The 18,027-nt window shown below is 43.7% G+C and overlaps 1 protein-coding gene across 2 annotated transcripts; it reads right to left on the bottom strand.

The window, feature by feature from the left end:
• Positions 1-6,373: 6,373 nt before the first annotated feature.
• On the bottom strand, positions 6,374-17,721 carry LOC136326193 (ETS translocation variant 3). 2 transcript variants are annotated; one of them, XM_066261761.1, is made up of 5 exons: positions 17,581-17,721; positions 15,694-15,749; positions 14,868-15,105; positions 13,595-13,710; positions 6,374-8,392 (listed from the first exon to the last, which is right to left on the bottom strand). In XM_066261761.1, exons 2-5 carry the CDS (start codon positions 15,737-15,739, stop codon positions 7,257-7,259), a joined length of 1,536 nt encoding a protein of 511 aa, XP_066117858.1. In that variant the 5' UTR covers positions 15,740-15,749; positions 17,581-17,721; the 3' UTR covers positions 6,374-7,256. The 2 variants fall into 2 exon arrangements, with proteins under 2 accessions (XP_066117858.1, XP_066117857.1); XM_066261760.1 differs by having other exon boundaries at positions 15,694-15,752; positions 17,581-17,686.
• Positions 17,722-18,027: the final 306 nt, after the last annotated feature.

The raw sequence follows: 18,027 nt of genomic DNA, 5'->3' as shown, positions 1-18,027 counted from the left end.
ATGGTCCTTCCATTCTCCTCCCTCCTTTCCTCCCTTCCCTGATGTGGTCCCTGCAGGACTCTAGGTAAGAGGTCCCTTGCTGGACCTTAGCTCTCTGGAGTCAAGGTTGTAAGGTTTTGAGTGTTTTTCTAGACCAGTCTTTGGGCTGGAGTTGGGGTGGAGCCAGCACCTGACAATGGGAAAAGGCAGTAATTCTGGGGCAAAAGCTTGCTGCCTCTTGGATTCAGACCTTCAGTTCCCATTGTCGGGCTGCACTCTCCCCATTGTCTGCCTTGATTGGATCCCCAGATCCTGGAGCTACTTCCACTGGGTCCTGTCAGTCAGGGTTGGGCTCAGCTGCATTCTTAGAAGGTTGATCTTTCATCTTTACACCTCCTTGGTCAGTCCCATAGCTCAGCTCCTGGAGCCTGTGTGACCACAGGTGCTGGCTTCGCCTCCTGCCCTCAAGTTGGGGTCCCCTACGATATCTCCAATTCTGTATGTCTGATTTTAGAGGCTAAGAGAAAGTGTCTTTACCTTTGCTTTAGAAATTCATAGTAGTAAATAGTGAAAGTATGGGATTCAGAGTGTGGAGACCAATTTAAATCACTATGGGCCTTATTTTTCTCACTTGTAAAACAGATCATAGAAGGAGTGGGGTCAGTGAAAGAGTGATGTGCAGGCACAGAGACCCACAGAGGACAGGAGCCATGAAGGTAGAGAGAGGCCTCACAAAAACATCTTGGTCACTTATTAAAAAAAAACGGATTTGAGTATTAAATGCTTTAAATGCATCATTTAATCCTAAAGACAATCCTATACAATTGGGGAATTCAGGCATAGAAAGTTTCTGTAATCTGCCCAAGTAATGGCCAGAAGAATGGCAGGGGTGGGACTATGGGTAGAGCCAGTTCCAGTTTATCTCCCTTACTCAGGGAGTTAACACACCCAGCTGTGAGCGGAGGGGAGCAGAAGCCATGACAAGTGTTGGTGTGGTGAACTGGGCAGATGTTTGAGATAGCAGGTCTTCCCCGTCCTCTTATTTCAAACCTGCATCATCTATCTCAACCATCAAATCTCCTTTGTGCATATTTTTTTTATCATCTATCTGTCCAAAAAACTTTTATCAAGCATCTTTAGGCTCTAGGCAATGTGCTGGGCACTGAAGAAAGGTGAGCTGACCCTCATGCCAGCCTTTGACTGCTTGACCAACCTGTGAGAGTTGGACCAGCAGTGTACTGACAACAGTATGGAAGGGTGGTGGTGCAGAGGTCAACACTGGCTGTGGCACAACACAGAGGAGTGCCCGGGAATGGCCCCTTCAGGTGTAGACTTCAGTGGAATTCTGAAAGATAAGATGTAACTGGCCACATGAATGGAGGAAAAAAGGGTGTTCCAGGCAGCAAGTCAGACCAGATCAGCAGTTCAGCAGGGTTGAGAGGCTTTATGGCAGAGTGGTTGAGGCACAGGTACTGGGGCTAGAACCCTGGCCATACCAGTTAATGTCTCTGCGACTCAGTGTTCCCCTTATGAGGATTAAATGAGTTAAAATAGGAGAAGCCCTTAACCATGCCGGGCACATGGCAACTGATCTCTGTGCACTGGCTGTTGGGGCTGCAGCACTTCAGCCTTGTGAGGGGTGGGAGAGTGTGTACACATGCATGTGTGTCATTAGGGATGAGGCTGGAAGGGTAAGCAGGGGACAGATGATGAGGGGCCTTCTAAGCTAAACTAAGGACTATAAACAGGGCAATAATGGAGAACCACTTAAAGCTTTATTCTCTACTCATCTTTTAAAAAAAAATTTATTCTTTAAAAGACTTTATTCATTTTAGAGAGGGAAGAGAGAGAGAGAGAGAAGGGGAAGGAGCAGGAAGCATCAATTCCCACATGTGCCTTGACCAGGCAAGGCCAGGGTTTCCAACTGGCAACCTCAGCATTTCCAGGTTGACACTTTATCCACTGTGCCACTCAGGCCAGGCCCCTACTCACCTATCTTGACAGGTTCTGAGACTAAGCCTTTCCCATCACCCTCTCTCCCCTCAGTGTTCTCACCCCCAGACCCCACCTGTTTCTGTACTTTTCCCCCTCTGCTTACTGTCACTCACTTCCAGTATGCTCAGAATTAGAATAATAGTAATCTAATTCTATGCATTGAATGATCAAGAGGGTGGCAGAACCAGATACCTGGGATCCTGATCTCAAAACTATATCCAACCTCACTTCCAACAGGTCTCTCTTTGCCTTCAGCAGCAGGAAGAGGGGAAAGAAGCAGGAAGCTTTCCCAGCAGGAGGTTCTGCATCCAAATCCATTCCCAGCTTGGCTTGGCCTGCTTCAGGAAATCAATCTGTCAGCCACCGTCACTTCACTTTTTACCATCTAAATGCGTTGAATAGCCTTCTTGAGCAGATATAAAATGGCCAGTTTCTCAGGGCAATGACCTTCATGCTCATTGGCTTAGCACAAACACTTTTGCAAAATATTGGGGATGGCATTAGTAGCAGAATAAAATGTAAAATTTTTGGCATTTCCTCAGATTCTCCGTAATTCTTCCTAGTTTGCCCGTTCCGCCTTCCCCTCCTCACAGGACTCTTTTTCATGGAAGTCAAATTTAACACCTGCCTGTGATCCTACAAATGTTGGGATCTTTAGACCACTTTATCTCAAGGGTGAAGAGATTACCAGTCTGGCACCATTTTTCTTAGGGTGTGTATTGTGATATTCAATACTCCAAGATATCCTATTCCGCATTCCTTTCTTCTGCTGGGATATATTAGGTTTTCCTAACATTGGCTTGCCACCTACCTGAAACCAACCAACAAAACTAACTTTACTGATATTATTCACATAAAATTCATCCTTTTAAGAGTGATGTAGTCTGGCCAGGCGGTAGCACAGTGGATAGAGCATCATTCTGGGTCACTGAGGATCTAGGTTCGAACCCCAGCTCACTGGCTTGAGCGCTGGGTCACCAGCTTGAGCATGGGATCATAGACATGACCTCATGGTTGCTGGCTTGAGCAAGGGGTCACTGGCTCAGCTGGAACCCCCTGGTCAAGACACATGAGAAAGCAATCAATGAACAACTAAGGTGCCACAACAAAGAATTGATGCTTCTCATTTACCTTCCTATTTGTCCTTCTCTCTTGCTAAAGAAAAAAAAAATATTGTAATTCAGTGGGTTTTATTTTATTCAACTTGTACAACTATCATTATTAATTCCAGAACATTTTCATCACCTCCCAAACAAAAATGTGACTCATTACCAGTCACTCTCCACAGCAACCACTATCTACGTCTCTATGAATTTGCCTATTCTGGACATTTTACAAAGCGTGGCCTGTTGCATCTACACTTAATGAATCCTCAATCTTGAGAAATTTCCCTACTAACTTGTGTCTCAGGCTTCAGTTGTCCTTTATCTAGCAGTAGCCAATGACTCAAGGACATTGACACTCCAAAACTGTTAGGAGACCTACCTCCTCACTATGCTGGTACCAATACAACAGGAATAACAAGGATGGGGGGGGTGAGCTAGCAGACTCGGCAAAATCTCTGGCATAACCACCACGGCTCAGTGTATCAACGACAAAACCAACACTCTACAAACATTACTTAAAAGTATTCTTTTTATTTAACTTTAATTTCTGAGGTAAAATACTTTTTTTCTTCCAACTTCCATAACAAAATACAGAGCTATCAGATACCCCTGGAAAAAATATGTATATTATACATATATTTCTATAACATTACATCATATATATAATATATATGCAAAAATTTGAAGACTTTATAGAAAGCGGGACATCTAAAAGGCACTGCACAATGGAGTTAAGATTACTTACATTTTATGTACATATACACACTTTATTTTGCTTACGCTAACTAGTGAAGTAATCTTTCACATGTGAGTATCTCACTCACAAATCCCTGCATCACAATTTTATAAGTCAAAGAATGCCTAAATATTTCAAAACAAATTAAATGGTAACATTTTTTTCCCCAACAATAAAAATGGAACAGTTCTTGAAAGACTGGATCAAAGTTCTTTTAACAAAATTAAAATTCTGTTACTATTATAAAACAAAAAACACAAACATAATTATGGAATAAATAATAAAAAAAAGGGACAAATAGCCAACTCACTCAATCCGCCTGGTGAGAAGTAAAAAACTTCAACTATATTTTTAATGCTTCTGAAAGTTTCTTGGCCCATGGAGGACTAGGGTGTAGTAATTTCCTGTATTAGTTAGTGAGTTGGGTTTAATGCAGTGCAGCTTGAAAACTGAGGTGAAGGGACTGGTGAATTGTTTGTATTCACTCATAGCCATTCTCTGAGAGGAAAACAACAAAAAAAGCTCAGCAAGGCTGGATGCCCTTAACATTGACCTCTACTACTTTATTTTCAATAGTTGAAACATAAAACTGTTTGCATGAACAAGCTCTTAATAAAATTTCAAGATTTATATTTGCAAATTTTTAAGCATTTGGCACAGCAAAACTTGGAAAACCTGGGGGAGAGAAAATAGGTCTGGTTTTGTCCCCCTTTTTCTACCTGCTGTGATAGGATGCTCACAAAAGAGAAAAAAGATTGGCTTTATGCTAGGCTGGTTACAGGTGCTGCCCGGAGCAGGCTGGGGGGAAAAAACTACCTCCCATCCCTTCACGCCAGGAATGGCCTACCTCCATATTCCCCGGTCTACTTCCTGAGCAAGCCCAAGTTTGGTTCTGTATAAAGACCCTTCCCTCCATCCCAACCCCAGTGTGCTGTGCAAACTGAACAACAATTTACTAGTGGAATGGCAATCAAAGGAAACAGTTAAACACCAAACAATTCTTCAAAGCCAGAAAACATTTTCATGGAGTTGGACTTTTTTGAGTATTTTTTTCAAGAGTAAAAGCAGTGACTTATTTTTCAAACAGAAGCAGCATCTAGGAATTAATTCTGGCACTTGGGTTTTAGGGGATTACAGGTATACATCATGGATTTCTCTTCCTCTTATTTTAAAGGCCTCATGTTTCTATTCCTGAGTTAACACCGACACCTGCTGGCCTCCCCTCTAGTAGACAAAGAGGGTGGCCAGCCAGCCTCCCTGGTTAGATCGGGCAATGACAAGAGATTCCCTCCTCCACATGCCCGGGCTTGCTTTCTGATTCGAGGTAAGTCGAGGTGCAGAGAAAGAAACTGACAAAAACAAAACCAACCAAAAGCAGCCTGACCAAAGCCTGAGTCTTCAGGGACTGCTCTGTCAGTCCCTTTCCCAGGGAAAGACAAGTCACTCATGGAATTTGAATAAGCCAAAAACAAAAAACAAAATGGCATGATGGACTCAAGTCATCCCAAGCCATCTAATAACTCACTTGCTCTAACCTTTCCTGAGACCCTCTCATACATGCTCTCCAGTTTACAAAGGACGCCCCCCCTCAACATTAAAAGACAACCCTCTGATGCTTCTTAGTCTAGAGAGTTCACTTAAGCTGAGGTGGAGTCAGGAATTTCTCCATTCCTAGACAGTGTCCCTGTGCCCACATCCTAGCCCCTATCAGATATGGAGTTACTTCTCTCCTTGCTGCCCTGATGCCAGGTGGAGCTGAGCCACAGTTAGGTATTTCCACACACTACATAGTTACATGTGCACAGAGTTGGCTGTGGCTTCTCTCTGCCCATAGTCCAGGTTCCATTTCTCTCATAGATCAATACTTTCCCATTCCTTCAAACTCGATGGAAGGGAATTTCCCATGAAAAAACAATTCTTCACCCTCTGTAAACTCGAGTCTCATGTAGGATAGTCAATTGATCATAAATGGGTATGGCAAAAAAGGCAATGCCACAATGGGATAGGCACCAACTTTCATTCATACCAGGCCTTTTGGCATCTGGCTGCCTTCTGTTATCTCCTATCTATTCCTCAGGTTCAACAAATATCCACTTGTACTCACAGCTACTGCATTTCTAGGTATCCTCTGTTCTTAATTCCCACAATCCTGCCTTTTTGCTATCCATCCCAATAACATCATGACTAAATAGTAGCTCAAAATTTAACCATGCTTCAAAATTCCTGGATTATCTGAAAAGCTGTTCATGCCCTTTTATAGGTTTGACAGACCAGACCCGTATCATGTTAAAGTATGTTCATTGTTAAGGCTTGACTTAAAGAAAAAATAAAGAACCAGACATAACAAAAATACAACTTCACCACTGTCATGCTTCTCAATGAACTTGTTACAGTCACACTCTAGTTTGGCTCCCTACACTCACGATGGAAAAGGGAAAATAAAGGTCATTTGTGTTTTTGTTTTTAAAGGCATTAGGTTACTTCCTTCTGCCCTCTTCTTTTCTCCCTGAACAAGAGTTTATAACTCCTCATGGCTTCTTAACAGGTGAAGTAGGTGAAAAGTCCAAAAAATTCACAGCAGGGCTTCCTGTCTCTCCCACGCAGCCAGGTTCAGTGCCTCTGCCTCCCAGCCCGACTCTAACTGGCAGTATGGTTCATAATTCCTGAAAACATGTTTTACAGAAAAAATAGCCGCCCATCACCAGATGCCCCAGGCCACGCAGGCAGCTGATGAGTAGTGGGGTCATAATTACGCTTGCCCAGCAGCTGTGGATGATGCACAAGTGACAGAACCATGCTCTCCTTTCCTTTTGAAAGAAAAATGAAAGCATGAAAACAGAAAAGATTTTTAAAAATTGCCAAACAACAAAGGGAAAAAGAAAAAGAGCAACATCTGAATACCCAAACCCCCACCCCAGTAAAATTGAGATTATCTTATTTTCTCTCTGAAATAAGTATAAAGAAACATCTCAGGCAAATACTGAGTATTAATGGTCTCTCACTGCTCAACCTCCTAACCGTGCCCTTTCCCCGTTTATATGTAACTCTCAGAGCAAAATAAACTCATTAATGGCTTTCCATATATAAATACAGTAGAAAAGAAAGAAGTCTGGAACCTGAACAATCATGGGACCAAATATTATCTTGGCCCTTTGGGAGTTTTTCAGAAAGTACCAGCCTCAACAGGAACTAGAGGCTCTTTTTTCTCAGTTCAATACCCTCCCCATGTCCAACTCACCAGAAAAAAAGGGTGTTCATATCCCATCTAATTTACAACAGAAGATGCCCCATCCCATCCCCAAAACATAAAAATACAAGTCTATGCCCCCAGAATGATCAAACCAGTCTAATTCCCTCCCCCCTCCCCCCACCCTTAAATCTTGCTACATAAATACATGTATATGATTATAGTATAAACAGCTCCCAATCCACTTCCAGTTCTACGCGTCAGCAGCTGCCGTTGCCAAGCCCCGTGGTCCTGACCCGTTCCAGAGGAACTTGCCATCCTTACGCAGCTCTCGGGCTTCTGGGTCGTCATTCCAGCGCCGCTTCAATCGAAGCTTGGGGGGCATCAGGGCATCTTCTTTCTTCTCAGGTGCACTGGGCTCTTTCCCAGGCCTGTTTTCACTGTCTTCAGTTACCTCTATGGGTTCTTCACTTGGGGTGCTAACAGGTACAGAGGGCCAGACAGGTGGCGCTACTGGGCGGGCAAAGAAGCCTTTTTCCTCTTCTATGGTCCTGCTTGGCACAGTACCCTCATCTTGAGAGTTCTCCTCCTTCTCTCGGGTTGACTGCCTGAGACTCTCAGGATCCTTATCAGAGGCTGGCTCTACCTTAATTCTTGGGGGGACAGGAGCCACGGTAGGAGTGATGACAGGTGCTGACTCCTCGCTGCTTTCTACCCTCTCCCGGTTCTTCCGCCCAACTGGTGGGGGCTGCAGCTTGATAGAAAACTGGCTTGACTCCTCTGGATGCATTTGGCACTGCGGTGGTGGAACCATGAGCCCTGGGTAACGAGGAAATGTTCGGGGACTCAGATGATAGTTGAACACAGAACAGGCTTGAGAATGAAGGTAGTGTTTCATTTCCTCAGGGTTGAAGGAAAAGCAACTGCTGCTGGTGAAAGGGCTCAGGCCTGGTGATGGGCTATAGGAGAAGATAGTGGGAGTCAGGGAGAGGGCTGGTGAAATGGGGACATTAAGGACACCTGCTCGGCCAGGGACTGGAGAGACAGCGAAGGGACTGTGGGGGTCAGGGTAAATCCCTGGCCTAGTGAACAGAGGAAGCATGATGTCAGGCTTGCGTTTCTGGAGGCCAATCCCTCCGCCACTAACAGCATTCCGAGAGGACATGAGATCCATGCCCCGGCGCCAGTCAGTGGCTGAGCCTTCATCCATCTCTGAAAGTTCCACCTTTCTATCAGTGCCATTACTCAACTCCTGGCCAGCAGTCGTGAGAGAGCTAGTGGAGAACCGCCCTGGTTGCACATCACCAGTTGGAGAATGAGTGTCCAGAGGTGGGAAATGGAACCGAGAAGAGGCTGTTGGCACTGGTGGTGCACTCTGGGGAACCACACCTGTGATAGTGAAAAAGAAACGGCTACTTCAGAGGTCGGTCATTCATTATCAGCACTTTTACTTACATGCTAAATAAGTACAAGATGTTTAAAACCTACAGGAAACACTCCAGCTGGACTGAATCTCTTAGCTCCATGTCTTCCCAGTAACTACTGCTCAGCTTCCTCAATTTAGTTGCCATCTTTCTGTAGCCTCTTACTCACTTTTGTCTTCACAGTATTCTTTACTATCTGAAATATGACTTACTTGTTTATCTGTATTCTAAAATGTAAATTCCATGAAGGCAGGGACCTCCCTTTGATTATTCATAACTAGATTTCCAGCTGGTTAGGGCTTAACAATGAGTAGGTGCTCAATAACTATTAGCTGAATGAATGAACGGATACAAGAGCCTTTTCTCCTCTGCAACTCTAAATACTGTGTATATTTCACCTGTTTTAATTTTCAACTTTGCAAACAGTCTTTTCTTATTTTTGTAATTCTGGCCATGTCTGTAAAGCAATCAGCAACAACAAAACAAAATAAAACACCAAACCCACAAACAAAATAAAAAATGACATGCTTGTAAAGCAATAAATTAAAAGAACAAAGATCCTGTACCAAACATAGATGAACATGAACAAAGCATATTTTAAGAATAAAAACAGATTCTTAAAAAAAGGGTCACATAGACTGACCAGGCAGAGGGGCAGTGGATAGAGCACTGGACAGGGACGCAGAGGACCCAGGTTCGAAACCCCAAGGTCGCTGGCTTGAGCAAGGGGTCACTCACTCTGCTTTAGCCCCCAGCCAAGGTTCATATGAGAAAGCAATCAATGAACAACTAAGGTGCCACAACGAAGAATTGATGCTTTTCACCTCTCCCCTTTCCTGTCTGCCCACCCCTATTTGTCCCTCTCTCTGTCACACACGCACACAAAAAAGGTCATATATGTATTAAGTTCTTATGGTATAACTTTTATAATTTCTGATATATAATCACTACTTTACAAAAAACTCCCGGCCAGGGCACACAGGAGAAGCGCCCATTTGCTTCTCCACCCCTCCGCCGCGCTTTCATCCCTGTCTCTCTCTTCCCCTCCCGCAGCCAAGGCTCCATTGGAGCAAAGATGGCCCGCGCACTGGGGATGGCTCTGTGGCCTCTGCCTCAGGCGCTAGAGTGGCTCTAGTCGCAACATGGCAACGCCCCGGAAGGGCAGAGCACCACCCCCTGGTGGGCAGAGCGTTGCCCCATGGTGGGCGTGCCGGGTGGATCCCAGTCGGGCGTATGCGGGAGTCTGTCTGACTGTCTCTCCCTGATTCCAGCTTCAGAAAAATTAAAAAAAAAAAAAAAAAAAAAAAAAAAAAAATTAAATTTTTTTCAATCTCTCCAAATCTATATTTCTCTAACAAGTTTTACATAATGATCTCTATTCCCACCCTGCTTTAAATGCTTTTCAAGCATTGAGAAGACTGGGTGAAATCCAGGACCTTTCCCAAATCTGATAAAATCTGAAGCTCTAAGGTACCAATACCATGTTAAACGCTTCAACCTGAAAGGCTCATAACTTATTAACTCCCCAAAGGCCCTTCTAATAAATAGAACATAAGAAAGGTGTGCTGGCTGAGACCTCAGGGTGGGCTCCTGGAAAAAATTCTAACACTGATGATGTGAGGAGGGCTCTTTATACTCTGAGGCAGAGATAAGGGCAAAGAAAAACAGGGCAAAGAAAAAAATTAGAAAAATCCAAATAAGTGAAAGTACAGTGATATAAGGAGAAAAAACAAAACAGTGCATAAGATACAGTATGGTTAGGCATCACTCTCAGTAATTTATTAGAAATAATCATGGTTCAAAAATAAAAACTTTAAAAGGCATGTATCATTTACTTGTATTGTTTTTTATTGACTTTATAAAGAGGACAAAGAGAGAGAGAGAAAGGGGCAGAAGGAGTGGGAAGCATCAATTTGTAGTAGTTGCTTCTTGTATGTGCCTTGACCAGGCAAGCCCAGGGTTTCAAACTGGCGACCTCAGCATTCCAGGTTGACGTTTTATCCACTGAGCCACCACAGGTCAGGCAGCATGTATCATCTGAATATAGTACACATATTAGATAACAGTATTAGAGTAATGCTAAACTTCCTGGGTGTGTAATGTGGAGGTAAATATTCTTGTACCTGGAAGATACGTGCTAAAGTACACAGGGGTGAAGTATCATAATGTTTGCAACTTAATCTCAAAAGATTTAAAAAAGCATATATAAATAGAAAGGGATAAAGTATAGCAACAATGTTAATGATTAGTGAATTGTGGGAGGATATATTGGTGTTCACTGTTCTATTACTTCCAATTTTTCCTTAGGTTTAAAGTTTTCCAAAACAAAGGCTTTATATAAACAACTTTGGGTAGGGGTGGGAGGGCATAGCATGAGCTTTCAAGTTCATCCTTGAAGTGGTATGTCCCACACCCACACTCTGACAAGTTATCACTTGCACTACTATCTTCTATATCTTTCTTTTGTTTATTATGGAAGTACAAGTAAACATTTAAAATATATTTAATACAGTATTTTATAGGATGCTTTTAATGGTAAGAATGAGATACTATATATAGAAGTATTTTCAACACTATTCAAATGTTAAGTTCTTTAAATTGCAAACAGTGAGTAGCATTGTGGAGAAGGAAGAGCATTCATTTTACTTTTACTCTAAAATATTCTGTTATTTGAGTGTTATAACCAGTATGTACTGCCTCATTTTAAAAAACACACAGATCAAACAGCCCAACTGTTATCAATCCACTATCTACACATGATTTCCCTGGCCTCCAAGATTTAAATCCATATAGCCCTACTTCTTAGAGTGTTATCACATTCTGCAATCTGAATTGTATCAAACCTCATATACCGTTATTTCCCCATGTATAAGACGCACCTCCCCCAAAAATCTGGGGTCTAGAAACTGGGTGCATCTTATACAGTGGTTGTAGAAGCGTGGCATTTCAAATGCCACAGATGGTACTGAGGACTAGGCAATATACGAAGACAGTGATTTGTCATCAGAAACAGATGAGGACAAGCTAATGGATGGGAGTTTTGACAATGAGATGTATGAATTTTATGATAAATAAAACGTGAGTTTAATAACTTTATGTAATCCTCCCCCCCAAATTTCGGGCCCCATAATTAAGGTGCGTCTTATACATGGGGAAATACGGTATCTTTGCTCTCCTGCTAAATTTTAAATATCTTGAGAAAGAATGTTCCTGTAAAGTGTGTGTGTGTGTGTGTGTGTTTAGGGCTTAACACATCATCTATTGACTAATAACGAATGAATCCCAATCTGAGGAAGAATGGCTGATCCTAGTTAATTACAGCAAGATTTCATTACCTTAATCTCAGGAATTGCTTCCTGAAAAACTGTTCAACAGGTAACTGTATTCAGTCCATCCTGATCAATCTTTGATTTTACTGTCACCCTTAATTTTATCATTTGTAAAATGATACTGAGACATATACTGTACCTGGCTAGGAGTGTTAAATGAAATAATTCACAAAACACTAAGCAAAAGTACCTTCGTTAAGTAGATGTTAAAAAATGTTCTATTTCTTTGTCATAAAAAGAACCTGAAACAACATTTGTTCTATCTGGGTAAAAGTTCTCTGAACAGATGACTATTTCTTTGTAGTTATCTGTGTCGAGGAGTAAGCAACCAAGCAATGTTACCAAAGGAAATACACACTACTCTGCTTTCCCTGTAACTTCTGATTGGGTCTTGAGCTTAGCTGAAGGTCAATGTTGGTTCCATTGCCCTTAGGCAGAATGGGTTGTACCAGGCCACTACTGTTAGGTCTCTATACCAGTCTTCATAGAGTCAGAGTCCCGATTTCCTTGTCTCTGGGAAAAACATTACTCCCAGGGGCTGATGGATGCCCCATTCCAGGCTGTCCAATGGCTGGTCTTTTGGGTTTTCAACAGACAGGAATGGGTGCAAAACAGAAGAACCATCAACGAAGCTTCTTAGGAGTGGTATGGAGGGGTATGAACACCAACACAATCTTCAAAATTGCTGGTATAGCCATCTAGAGTCCTAATTCCTCTAGGTGTACAAGGAAGGAGCAAGAGTGAAAAATAGAGGAAATGGGATTCCAGTGGCTAGAACAGGTTTGATTTCCTAACACCTCTCCCTCAGGCACAAGGAAAGAAAACAGGCTGTAATTAGAGATGCATTCCAATACCACTTTTTTTTTTAAATGTATGCCCCAGAGACAGGAGGGAGTGGCTACAGAATGAGAGATGGAAATGTAATGATAGCAGCATCAAGCTAAAACTGCCCTAACTTGTTGTGTGTAGCAAATAGGTATCTGCAATGGATCTCAGCATTATATTCTCTCAGCCACACCCCCGTTCTAATTTTTCAGCCTATTTCCAACTTTTCTATTAGAAGCTGTAATACTGCAAAATCACAATTATATTTTTTTGCCTTCACATACAATGCCACAAGGACAGTGTTGATGGCTGGTCAGAAAATGATTAATACAATCTATTTTCTTGGGCAGGAGTATGATTTGCATCAACAAACACACTCTTATAAGAGACTGCCTTCTGCTTTGAGTGAAGAGCTCTGATGAAAAGTTGTCACCAGAGATCCCAGAGGGGAAACCTTGCTGCACATAAGAGAGAAGGCTCTAGAGTCTTGATCTCTGAGGAACTGTTGATATAGATCAAAGACAGTGCTTTTCACTGCAAACATATGAACCTCTCTTCTGTGACCAAGGATACTGTGGTTTTGATGATATTCACTTGATAAGAGAGAGTTTGGTAGTTTCATAGAAAATCGGAAGTTTTTAGAAACAGGTTCTTGTCTATGAAAAAGCCACTGGGTAGGGTGTTAAAACTCTGGGTTCTGAACTTAAAGATCAACATAAACCCACAGAACATCATTCCTAATGGGGACAGTGTAATACTATCTAGGAGATTACAAATAATATGCAGAGAAGGGAACCAAAACAACAAACCAAATACATTTATCTTGATACTGCAGAGCCTATTGCTCTGGGTATGAGATGAGTAGAAACACCTAAGCAAGAGCAGAGGCAACCCAAAGGGTCACATTATTTGTGTTTCTAAAAATCTCTTAAACATGCCAGTCTTAGACTTGGGTTTTTAGGATTCTTTTTCAACTCAAAATTCATTCCTCACCAAGAAACTTTGCATCTTACCACTTGACCGAATGTTGATGAACGGGTAATTGGGCGTCACCAGCTTGCTGAAGTTAAATTTGTAAGTAAACCTCTTCCCTTTTGTTTTATGAAGGATCCTCTTGTTGTAATAGTATCTGTAAAAACAGGAATGCATGTCAATTTATCTTCTACCTACTGACGGTTGATACACTTAGGTAATCACTAAGAGCAACAATTCTTGCTCTGAGTATTACTTGCAAACATCACCATCATTCTCTTGCAGATCTGCCCTCAGGTTAGGGCTGGGAGACATAGGAGCTTACTTTTCTCATTCAATTTTCAACTAAGTTCTGATCCTGGGCTATAGCTTTACAAAGAATCTTCCTTTAAGTACCTGAACACCTATCCTAGCCCCAACCACCTCTTTTCTCTCTCTCTAGTTTCAATTCTACAGTACATTTCTTTTCTGCTCCATTATGTCACTACGTAGTTTCTCTTTTCTGCTTTATCCAAGCAGGGGCTGACAAATCTCTTGGGAGACCCGATGTGGTCAGTCTAGAGGCCAGAGGCCATAGACAAAGGAATGGAGAACTGTTTTATGGTGGCAGGTCAAACAATGATATACCCTGATCTGGAAAACAGCACTCAACTTGGCCTGCTTCACTTTTAAATGTACCTAGAACTGTCAGCCTCATATCTATTCATTAGTACAGGTTATAAACTGCCTTCTGGTCCTTTAGGGGCTAAAGGTTATGAAATATAAAGACAGACAAGTGGAAAAGAGAACCTGAGAAAACTAATAGATCAATCTTGGATATGTTGGAGCAATTTATGGATTGACAACTGAGCTCACAGATACAGTTCCTAAATAGCTAGGTCAGTACCATTCAGTGAGTCCTATGTTTGCTTCACTCTTTTTCTAGTTTCCTTCAGAAGAACCTAAAGAAGAGAAATTCTAATAGATTTCCAATAAGGAAGGCTAAACTAATCTTTGGGATTATAAATGAGTTACAATCCATGTTTTATGACACACTCTTACCCACTACAGAGCAGAACCTGCTGTCCATTGGAAGCCAATATCAACCATGTTGGAATTCCCTCCTACATATAACCAAAGATAGGCCTTTTCTCCTCCAGTGCCTCTGCTACTCAGATTCAACAGCTCTTCTACTTCCACTTGGAAGCTACACACTACTGACTTAAAACAGTGTAGTCTCTTGTCACCTGATACCCTTTTTACCTAACATTCATCAACTGCTTAGTCTCCTTTCAAAACTGTTGACACCATGGATTTGGGGATACTTTCTGTTACCTGAGGGCCCGGCTCAGCTTGTCATAATTCATCTGTGGTTTGCACTTCCTGCGGCCCCAGAGGCGGGCCACCTCGTCTGGATCCTTGATGACAAACTCCCCATACTCTCCCTGCTGCCAGGCAATGACATGGCGGAACTCTTCCTTCTGCAGCAGCTCCAGAATGAAGTGCCACAGCTGGATCTGCCGGGAGCCTGGGGACGACTCTGTTTTATAAGCCCAGTCAGGAAAATGATACCCTTTAATATGAAAAGGCAAGATCAAAGTTGTTAGGAGCTAGGTACATACATTCCAGTATTCATGACTTCACATTCCAATGCTCAGAATCTCTCGAGTGCTGGGCAAACATGCCATAAACACCCTTTCGGTCAGCTGAGGCCAAACACAATAGGGAAAGGAAAGTACAGAGAAGTTACCTTTCCTTATGGCAATACCAAATCTGATGAGCACTCAAATATCCTAACCTCTCACCCTTTAATACGTTATTAAATCTCATGCCTACTTTCTAGGAGGGCATGAAAGTTCCAAAGGGAATAGAAAAGATAAAACTAATGTTTTAGGAAAATATAGCTGAAAATCCCTTACCTCCAAAGTTAGAACTGTATCTCTAACAGGAAAGAGATTCTAAGACTTGGGATAAAGGTGTGGTGACCAGACATGTTAGATATGCATACACAAGAAACAAGCCTACAATTGTCCTAGCAGTATCCACCCAGTCAAGAGGCTGTCAGTCACAGTCTGGCATTTGTGAACAGAGCCCAAGTGGAGAGAAAAAAACCCACAGAGGGGCATTCCAAGTACACCAGAGATGATTCACTTTTGCTCACCTCCACCTCCTTCTGGCTTTTCCACGATGCTACAGCCTGCTTTCATTTTCACCCTCCTGCTGAGAGATACAAGCCACATCAATTACTTTAAGGTGCTATTATTTATTATCTTCTCAAGGTTTTCTAGCACAGCCTTTCCCCAAACTTCCTTTTCCTTATCTTTTCCTCTTTATGTAACCCTCTTTCTTTCAAACATGTCACCTCCACACTGCTAATCCTTAAGTCATCAAATGATGGTCCTCAGGTCATCAGCTTCAAAGCCCATAATTACCTTTCACCTGACTTTAAACCACAAAGGGTAAACACTATCTTTAATATTTGCTTTCTTCCTCCTGATCAGTCCTTTGGAAAGTAAGGGTACAGTGAAACAGATCCAAAGAGGCAGCTAAAACAAATCAGTTTGTCTTCTATACTAGACAGGACCAGATGCCAAGATATACACACTTGAGTTCACCCAGATGTACCAGTTTAAAGAGGAGTGAAAAAAACCCAAACCATCTGATTGCCACTCAAGAAAGAACATCTGGTTTTGATTTATTTTACTGAATTCTATGAGATGGGAGAAGGAAAACTCCCAGTCAGAAACTGCCCCCTCCTTGAAAGACACCCTGGGACACAGACAGTAAACACACCATATGTACAGTTACTGTATATAGGAAACATACTCATTACCAGAACCTTTTGGAGAAAATATTTACATTTCCTCCCTTTAAAAGAAAGGGAAAAAACAAACAACCAAAAACAAAAACCCAAGCATTTCTGAGAACCTCTGTCCAATAAGTGGAGTGAGTCTTGCTGCCATCTGAATTCACTCCATCCAGATTTACAGTTCAATAAATTTCCTCTTCCTAGCAGCAAGCAGCTTTGTATCAGTTAATCCTTTAGCAGAAAGAAGGCAAGGGTGAAACTGCCAGAGGAAGATGTGGGCAGGAAAAGGAAGATCTACTCTCAGTATTTCCCAGGGTGGATCCTCAGCGGCCTCAGGGTGGAGTGGGGACAAATTCCTAATCCTGTAAATTTCATCTAACCTAGGCTTCCTCTATATCCTTTGATCTTTTCCCCCTCACCATACACAATAAGCCAGCATATTTTAGTCTGTAAGACTACAGGGGAATGAGGATGAGATAAATACCCCAAGGGAAGAAGAAAACAAACACAAACACAGACACAGTCACATGCACAAGATACACAATAACAAGGCCTTAGAGCTGAGACAGAAAGCTTCCTCTTCAGCTGCTCCCATCTGTGACAATGAGGGAGGAAAAACACTAATTTCCCCAAGGCTCCAGGATGCTGCCCTGGACTCTAACTCCTGGATGGCTCGGTTGGACTCCAGGGCCTTTATCCAGCCACAGGCATGCCTTCAACCACCAAGACTCGGGTCCAAACCGCTGCAACAGTAACTTGACCAGGAAGCTCTCCCTGACACCCCAGCTCCCGATTTCCTAAAGGTCCCTCTCTCAGGAGCCCGGAGGCACTTTTGCAACTGTTTCACAAATTCACTCCGCGGACCCTGTCCAAGTAGGGCCACTCATCCCAACTCGGCAACCCCCTCCCCAAGGCCCCTCGCTCTTCGTCAGATCCCGACCACCCGAAGAGTGAAGCACGCAGTTAAGCGCTGCGGAGCCCCGGCTCGGCCAGCGGTCCCCAGAGCCTCGCTTCCACTTGCTCCAGGCCGGGTCTCCCTCGCCCCGTGGCCCGAACGATGCCCTGGGTCCCCGTCGCCCCTCAGCCACAGGGGCCTCTTTCCTCCCCCGCCCCCCGCGCTGGGTGAGGCCCACTGGGTTGAGACTTGGCCCGCCAGGAGTCCCCGGCCACAAGGACGCCGTCCCCGCCAGGACTCAGGAGGTCCACCCGCAGCGCCGGGGCGGCAAGGCCAGGACTCACCTCTCCCCAGCACGGTCCGTCTTCTGTCCGGTCTCCTCCGCGGTGTCTCCGACTCCTCCTCATCCACCCCAGCAGGAAGTGACCTACTCGGCTGCTGTCGTCACTTCCATTCTCAGCAGACTGGGCGGGGAGGAGACGGCGCCCTCCTGCGGGTCTCCCTGCGTGCAGCGCCGCGCCCAGCCGCGTCTCCCTTCCCTTTCGCTGTCCGTGGACGTCGACTTCCGCCCGCACGCCGCCCCCGGCGCTCCTCCCGCCGCGCAGCCCGCGCAGCCGTCCGGAGCGGCGCGTGCGTCACGCTGCGGAGGCGTGTTACGCACGCTGGCGGCTTGCTGCCCTACTTGGCCCAACCGGATCACGGGGCTGAATGCGAGGCGGCGTGAAGAGTGTCCGCGCGTCCCTGCCAAAATCGCGCAGGCGAGGCTCCGCCCCGAGAACCCCACTGAAGGG

This window comes from Saccopteryx bilineata, chromosome 2 (genome assembly GCF_036850765.1).
Source record: "Saccopteryx bilineata isolate mSacBil1 chromosome 2, mSacBil1_pri_phased_curated, whole genome shotgun sequence".
NCBI lineage: Eukaryota > Metazoa > Chordata > Mammalia > Chiroptera > Emballonuridae > Saccopteryx > Saccopteryx bilineata.
This window is presented reverse-complemented; position numbering and strand designations above follow the sequence as displayed.

What these genes read in the sequence shown, in the direction of transcription:
- LOC136326193 (XM_066261761.1), bottom strand. Translation starts at nt 15,739, where the DNA reads ATGAAAGCAGGCTGTAGCATCGTGGAAAAGCCAGAAGGAGGTGGAG. An exon ending in AAAGCCAGAAGGAGGTGGAG is followed by an intron (nt 15,106 to 15,693) that starts GTGAGCAAAAGT and finishes TTCATATTAAAG; the next exon opens with GGTATCATTTTCCTGACTGG. An exon ending in AAGCTGAGCCGGGCCCTCAG is followed by an intron (nt 13,711 to 14,867) that starts GTAACAGAAAGT and finishes CTGTTTTTACAG; the next exon opens with ATACTATTACAACAAGAGGA.